We start from the raw sequence: 7,500 nt of genomic DNA, 5'->3' as shown, positions 1-7,500 counted from the left end.
GTGAAAGTGGAGTAATCAGGAACACTGCGGTCCAGCAGAGGCTGAGATGCTCTACACCATAGGCAGACCGAGAGAGAGACACACACAAACACAGAGTTATCCCCTCATATTCGCTTAATATGTGATCTCATTATCAGGTTTTCTGGTTCTGTTCTTTTGGGCTCCAAGTTCTGTTCTTTTCTTTTCTCCTGTTCTAGCTGTATTCTTTCGTTTGGTTCGGGAATTCTTCCCGGTTGTACTGTGTTCTGGTTCTGATGTTTTGTTCAGTGCGAAATCATTACCGCGTGATGTGAGATATGTGAGACAGGTGAATCTGAGTTTAAACTGCACTCTGCTCCGAGGTTCGTACGGCTCTCGGCGGGCGTGTGTGTGTGGAGCTCGAGGCCTCGGTGGGGTTTTTAATAACGCGGCGTGATGAAGACGAGGGCAGTAAGGTCACGCCAAGAGCAAAGAGCTCCCTGTGTTCTGCCTCTCTGCTCCGCTGAGGCCTGTCTGCTCCTGACGGCATTCAATTAATTAACAATTAAAAACCAAAGGAGGAAAAACGCTACGAGCGGCGACACAGAGGTCCCATTCAGCAGGAGAACACCAGATGGATGGAGGAATGACTTTAATAAGCTCTTGATGTTCCTCAGTTGAAAACTCTGAGGTTATTATCCCGAGATTCACATGTTCTCCTGTAACCATCATTCTAATGTTCTCCTGTAATCTTTACTCTAATGTTTCTTCTCCAACCCTCATTCTAATTTTCTCCTGTAACCCTTACTCGAATGTTCTCCTGTCACCTTTACTTGAAAGTTCTCCTATACATTCACATTCTAATGTTCTTCTCCAACTCTCATTCTAGTGTTCTACTGCACTCTTCATTCAGAGGTCCCATTCACCAGATAGATGAATTACTTTAATAAACTCTTGATGCTCCTCATTTAAACCATACTGAGGTATCCTGAGATTCACATGTTCTCCCGTAACCCTCATTGTACTGTTCTCCTCCAATCCTCCCTCTAATGTTCTCCTGTACTCCTCACTGTCTTGTACTGTCATCGAATTTTCTCATGTACTTTTCACTCTAACGCTCTCCTGTACCCCTCACACTGGTATTTTTTCTCTCTCTATCTCTCTCTGTCTGTCTTTCCCTCCGCAGGATGTCTCCTCTCTGCAGGACCATTTCAATCTGGTTAGCAGCTAATTAAAACCCATTCTCACCATGACACTACCTTTATTTATCTTAGTACTCATCGCTAATCTCCTCATACCATCACCATGATGCCATTTGACGTGACAAGAGCATCAGAGTCGACCAAGATCTATTTTTATCCTAAACTTCGCTAGGTCTAGATTCCATAGTTAGCATGAACAAGCAAAATTTAGCTGACTAGCAGAGACAACTGGTTAAGAAATTATGCAAACATTTATGAAGTCAAACAATATATTGTGTTTATTTTAATAAAATTCTCATAAACCATGCAAACATTTCATCAGCTCAAACTGTTATATCTGTAAAAGCACCTGAGTACTGAGCTATTACTTTTTTTTATATAATATTTAACATTATATACAGATAGTAGCTAAATACCTCACTACCACTCTGACTAGTTCTCTGTTCATGTTTAGCTAACACATGACATCACGTTTGTTTTTAACCTAACTTCCTTATATATTGCAGCCAAATATAACCAACAGGAAACATTGAATTCAAAAACAGCAATTTTTTTATTTATATTTTTGCAAAAGCAACAACAGCTAAAGCAGCTAATGCTTAGGTAGCAATTTGCAGCAAATAGATGCAGCGGAACCTCATATAATGTCTAGTACCTATTGATTTCCCTCATCGTGCTATAGGGAAAAGATCGATTCAGTGACATTGAGACACAGTTGCTTTATGAGACCTCATGATTTCACATCACGCTTGTTACAGAGACAAATTATACCCTAATGTTATATGCTAATCGTGTTTAGTTTGAATCGATGGAGCAATGACAGAATCAGGAGGTTATCAAGGTTCAAGTCTAAAAGACTAATCACATGACATGGATGTGACCAGTCAACAAATGCTATAGAAAAGCACTGTTTTATTCATCTAAAATTTGAATTCAATTGTCTTGAGAATCACTTTGGCAGTATTAACCGATAGAAAAACAGCTTGTCAATCTTTTAGGGTACAGCAATTAGTGTTGCAAAAAGGCAGGACATTTTCTGGTAAATTTCCAAAAACTTTCCATGAAACTTAATTTGGGGAATTTTGTAAATATAAGTCCCCAATATAAATATATTGAACATTTATGGGAATGTATAGGAATTAAATAGAAGTTTGTGGAAATGTATAAAAACTGTATCATATACAAAAAGAAATAGTTTGGTCATAAGCTGACATGCATGCAAACTAATACAGAGTTAAAAAATGATGTTTGACTGCAAAAGGAAATTTTAAACATAAATGTAAATTGTATTTTACATTACTCTGTGTGGAACTACAGTTACATTACCTGTTAAAGGCTATCATTTAATTTATTAATTCCATTAATTCCCATATATTTCCATTTATTCCCTTTAAAATGTATTCTCCGTAATTTTGCAGCCCTAACACCAATTATCTAAAATGGTACATTCCAACAAATGTGGGGAAAAAAAAGTCTCTAGCGCTCTGCCTTTTCTTTCACCAGATTCTTCTTTTGCGACTTTCTGTTGTGACTTACATAAACAATAGTCTAAACTATGTTATGCTCTTAGCCAATTAGAACACAGGACGGCATGATGCGTTTCTTACCCGCATGGTGTGTTGGCCACCACTTTGAGACTGGCGGCGTTGCGGATTAATTTGTCGAGCGTGTTGACGATCTGGGAGAATTTGGGCCGAAGATTCCTCTCTTTGACCCAGCAGTCCAGCATTAACTGGTGCAGAGCCGTGGGACAGTCCATGGGTGGGGGCAAACGATAATCCTGTTCCACTGCATTAATGACCTGCACCAGGCGACAGTCATTGCATTAACACTGGCGTTACTTTCCTCAGAAACACTGGGATACATGACTGTGCTGGAATAAGTGTGTTCTTCCAAATCTAAAAGGAATAAAAGAGAGGCAAACTTACGTCTTGGTTGCTCATGTCCCAATACGGCCGCTCGCCATATGACATCACTTCCCACATGACGATCCCGTAGCTCCACACGTCGCTTGCTGAGGTGAACTTCCTGTATGCGATCGCTTCCGGAGCCGTCCAGCGAATTGGAATTTTCCCTCCCTTTAGATAGATATAAAGATAGTTACACAGTGATCAGGGACGGGACATTGTACCTGAGATGTGTGTGTGTGTGTATGTGTATGTGTGTGTACCAGAGAGCTGGTGTATGTAGGGTCATTGGGGTCATCCTCCAGGAAGCGGGATAGGCCAAAGTCAGACACTTTACACACCAGGTTGCTGTTGACGAGGATGTTTCGGGCAGCAAGGTCGCGATGTACGTAATTCATATCGCACAGGTATTTCATTCCACTCGCAATTCCGCGCAGCATTCCCACCAGCTGGATCACAGTAAACTGACCATCGTTCAGCTGCAGAGAGGAAGGGTGGGGGATGGACAGATCAATAAAGAGTCAAACTGACTTATGATAAAAAGTGTACAGGGGAAGAAAGAGCCAGATACACGGCTATAAAGAAGCTGGGAAATAAGTATATATGCTGAAATAAAAATGACACAAAAGGGGATTGACACACTAGGTGCTGCTACATGCTACATGCAGTGTGTATAGTGTGCGTTACCCGCAGAAATGAGTCAAGCGCTCCGTTTTCCATAAACTCGGTGAGGATCATGACGGGCCGGCTCTTGGTGACCACACCCTCCAGCCGGATGATATTTGGATGGTCGAACTGTCCCATGATGCTTGCCTCGCTCAGGAAGTCCCGTCTCTGGCGGTCTGTGTAGCCCACCTTTAGCGTCTTAATGGCCACGATTATCTCCCTTCGTCCATGGAGCTTCAGACGACCCCTACACACTTCGCCAAACTCCCCTAGAGAGAGAGAGAGAGAGAGAGAGAGATAGAGAGAGAGCGAGAGAGAGAGAGGGAGAGAAACAAGTGGAGGACAGAGATGGGACAGGGAGAGTCATTGGTTAAATATGAGGAACCTAGGAGCAGGAAGTGCAAAAGTAGGGACTAAGAATTGCAAAAAGCAGGGAGCAGGTAGTGCACAAGTGGGGACGTTTTCACAAAAGGAGCAGGAAGTGCACAAGTAGGGAGCGTACGTGTATAAGAAGGAAGCATGAGAAGAGTAATAAAACTGAACTGAAAATAGGAGAGCAAACAGAGGTAAAAGGATAAAGAAAAGGGGAAGGCGGTGCACTAGACTTTGAAGGAATTCGGACAGAGCGGAGGGGACAGGAGTCTGGGACGGCTGGATGGTTTATGTGTATGATCTAGAGAGAAAGTGTGAAATTCAGGTGGGTGAAGAAAAGCATGAAGCAAAGTCACTGCAAGCTGAATTGGGACACTCCAGGTCATGAACAGTAAGTATCACAGTGACTTAATGGAATTAGGGACAGAGGAATAAAGAGTTTATATAATCAGGGAGGGTCATTAACAGCTGAACTGTTACACTGCGGATATTAGCAGGTGGCTATGCATTAAAGGTTCGGTCAATATGTATGACTTAGCCTTGAATGTGCCGTTAGACGGTTATGACTTACCTGCGCCGATGACTTCCTCGATCTTCACACAGGAAACGTCTATTTCTTTTGCAAACTCGCGCACTGCCTCGTTCGGGTCCTCGTAGGTGAAGGGGTCAATGTACATTTTCGCTCCGGAGGTCACTATAGGGGATTCAACAGGGACAAATAAAAGCATAAACTACATGTCCATCGCTCCCAAAAAGGTTAATATTATTCGAATACTGTATATAATGGGAAATAAATAAAATAATATAAAATATAATATCAATAATAACATTATACAGTAATCCCCCGCTTTACCGTGGTTCAAATTTATCGCGGAATTGCATTTGCCACATAACTAATTTGTTTGGCTGATTTTCCCGGTCTCTCGTGGATAGCACGATAGATCAAAAAACTTATAGGTAGTTTTATGTTGAAATAATGAAAGTTATTACTAAAAATATAATTATTAATTAGAAAATGAAGAAAAATGTTAATACAGTACAGTACTGTATACATTATTAAAAAAAATTATATTAATAATAATTATACAAATATTAATACTATATATATATATATATATATATATATATATATATATATATATATATATATATATATATATATTTATATATTTATATATATATATATATATATATATATATATATATATATATATATTTCAAAATTATACATTTTATTATTAAATTATAATTATTATTATTGCTATTATTATAGGTTATCAATAGATGCTTACTGTATTGCTGTAGTTTCTCAGTGTACTCAGACTCAGAGCCGTTCCTCTGTTTCCTGTGCAGGGAACAGAGAATCTGTGAGTTTGTCTGTGTGTGTGTGTGTGTGTGTGTGTGTGTGTGTGTGTGAGAGAGTGTGTGTGTCTGTGTGTGTGAGAGAGAGAGAGAGAGTGAGATAAAAGATTACAGTGTGATGATGGGGTTCTTTATAAACCATATAAATCCAGAGCATTGGATCAAGACACTTCACTGCTGTGAGAAAGGCAATCAGTGATTATTAACCTGTCCGCATTTCTGTCTGCCTGTCTGTCTCTTTATATGTCTGTCTGTCTTATTATTCATTGAACCGGCTGACATTCCACCACATATAATAGACATAAGCTGTAGCGTTTGGGACAGAACCCAGTGGGGAGGTTGGGCTGGGTTTAAGGGGTGTGTGTGTTGAAGTTATATGTTAATGCGATTCCTTTGTTGTCAAACCAGGGCAGGAATACCCACTGAACATTTGCATAGCATTTGCAATTCAAACGATCCCAGGCAAGCGTGCAAAGACTGTCAGATACTACTTAGGCGACGGAATGTTCTGTGCACCGATCGAGTGAGCGACTTGTTAATTCGAAGAATCAAACAGCTACTCTGGCCTAAAGTCTTTCAAAGTACACTGGATAGTGTACATCTGGGGACTATCGAATGTGTGACAGAGCACAGACTCCTGGAAACATGACAAAGCTGACCGGCCTCCCTTGAGACATTCACACACACATGCACACAAAAGTATTTGGGTATGTCCAAAATCCACACCCGTGAAAAACCAAGGGCCCTTCGAAAGAAGACTTACTTGAGGCAGACGATGGCAATGGCAACCACGGCAATGATGAAAACCAGACCTGCTGTTGCAGAACCCACAATCAGAGGGAGCTGTTCCTGTATAGACTTCTCAGGGTCCGCTAAGATAGAGACAGACAAGTGAGGAGACAGACAGGGAGACAGAGAGAGAACTATTTTGTCTGTGAGTGTGTACCTGTGTGTGTGTGTGTGTGTGTGTGTGTGTGTGTGTGTGTGTGTGTGTGTGTGTGTGTGTAGAACATGTGGATGTATCGCTGATATGGCTGTGTACCTTGGTGGTTGGTGCTGAAGTGGGTTGGGTTGCTATAGCGACCGTATCCAGCCACCGTCCTGGCTCGGACCTGCACAACATACGCCGTCGCTGCCTTCAGACCCTCAATGCGTGCTGAGCTGCGCTGAGCTGTCATCGTGTGTGAGATCGCTTCTCCTTGGTCCTACACACACACACACACACACACACACACACACACACACACACACACACACACACACACAAACAAAATCATTATATAAAACTTATATACAAAAGCTTTGTCCCAAATTTGAGCTTTCCTCTATTTTTTGATTCCCTCACCTTCTCATGATACTTAATTTCATAATCCAAAATGATTCCGTTCGGTTTTTCGGGTGGAAGCCATGAAAGGCTCATGGTGCTTGCTGATGCCCCCATTAGGTGTACTGTGGGAACTGCAGATGGAGCTAAATGAAAAAAAAAAAAAGATGAATGAAAAATAAATTCAGGTGAACATCATGTAAAAACTTGACCACTAAACAAAATTTTAGTCCAATGTGTTAAGTTCAGATGTGAAAAGCTTCAAATAATTCAGAATCATTAAACGATTCCACTAGATTTAACATGACAATGCAGGAATCCATTCTAAACACTGACACATGCCCTTTAAACAGCACGCACACATACACACACACACACACTCAGACGTACACACACACACACACACACACACACACACACACACACACACACACACACACACACACACACACACAAACTGTACACATTCGGGATTAGTCCAACGGCTTAGTGTGTGTGTGTGTGTGTGTGTGTGTGTGTGTGTGTGTGTGTGTGTGTATATACGTGTGAGTGTGTGTGTGTTTCCTTGGAGAAAATGGGTTTTGAAAATCCCTCATGTGAAGAGACACAAATGACAAACTGGAAAGCTCAGTTCACACCCCTCTCTCTCACACACACACACACACACACACACACACACACACACACACACACACACACACACACACAC

At 41.2% G+C, this 7,500-nt stretch overlaps 1 protein-coding gene across 3 annotated transcripts in view; it reads right to left on the bottom strand.

Moving 5' to 3' along the window:
* The window catches only part of ephb3b (eph receptor B3b), a 41,073-nt gene that overhangs the window by 5,370 nt on the left and 28,203 nt on the right, over window positions 1–7,500 (bottom strand). Inside the window, exons 6-15 of one of the 3 annotated variants that reach the window (XM_083559075.1) lie at window positions 6,813–6,937; window positions 6,510–6,672; window positions 6,231–6,339; window positions 5,398–5,450; window positions 4,677–4,811; window positions 3,755–4,002; window positions 3,331–3,546; window positions 3,089–3,238; window positions 2,768–2,961; window positions 1–51 (exon numbers count right to left, since the gene is read on the bottom strand). The exon at window positions 1–51 is cut by the window's left edge and continues 105 nt beyond it. In XM_083559075.1, the coding sequence (XP_083415201.1) occupies window positions 1–51; window positions 2,768–2,961; window positions 3,089–3,238; window positions 3,331–3,546; window positions 3,755–4,002; window positions 4,677–4,811; window positions 5,398–5,450; window positions 6,231–6,339; window positions 6,510–6,672; window positions 6,813–6,937 (1,444 nt within the window). The remainder of the gene's footprint in view (window positions 52–2,767; window positions 2,962–3,088; window positions 3,239–3,330; window positions 3,547–3,754; window positions 4,003–4,676; window positions 4,812–5,397; window positions 5,451–6,230; window positions 6,340–6,509; window positions 6,673–6,812; window positions 6,938–7,500) is intronic. The other 2 variants (XM_083559076.1, XM_083559077.1) reach the window with 2 other exon arrangements.

This window comes from Silurus aristotelis (assembly GCF_946808225.1).
Source record: "Silurus aristotelis genome assembly, chromosome: 13".
NCBI classification, from domain to species: Eukaryota; Metazoa; Chordata; class Actinopteri; order Siluriformes; family Siluridae; genus Silurus; species Silurus aristotelis.
This window is presented reverse-complemented; position numbering and strand designations above follow the sequence as displayed.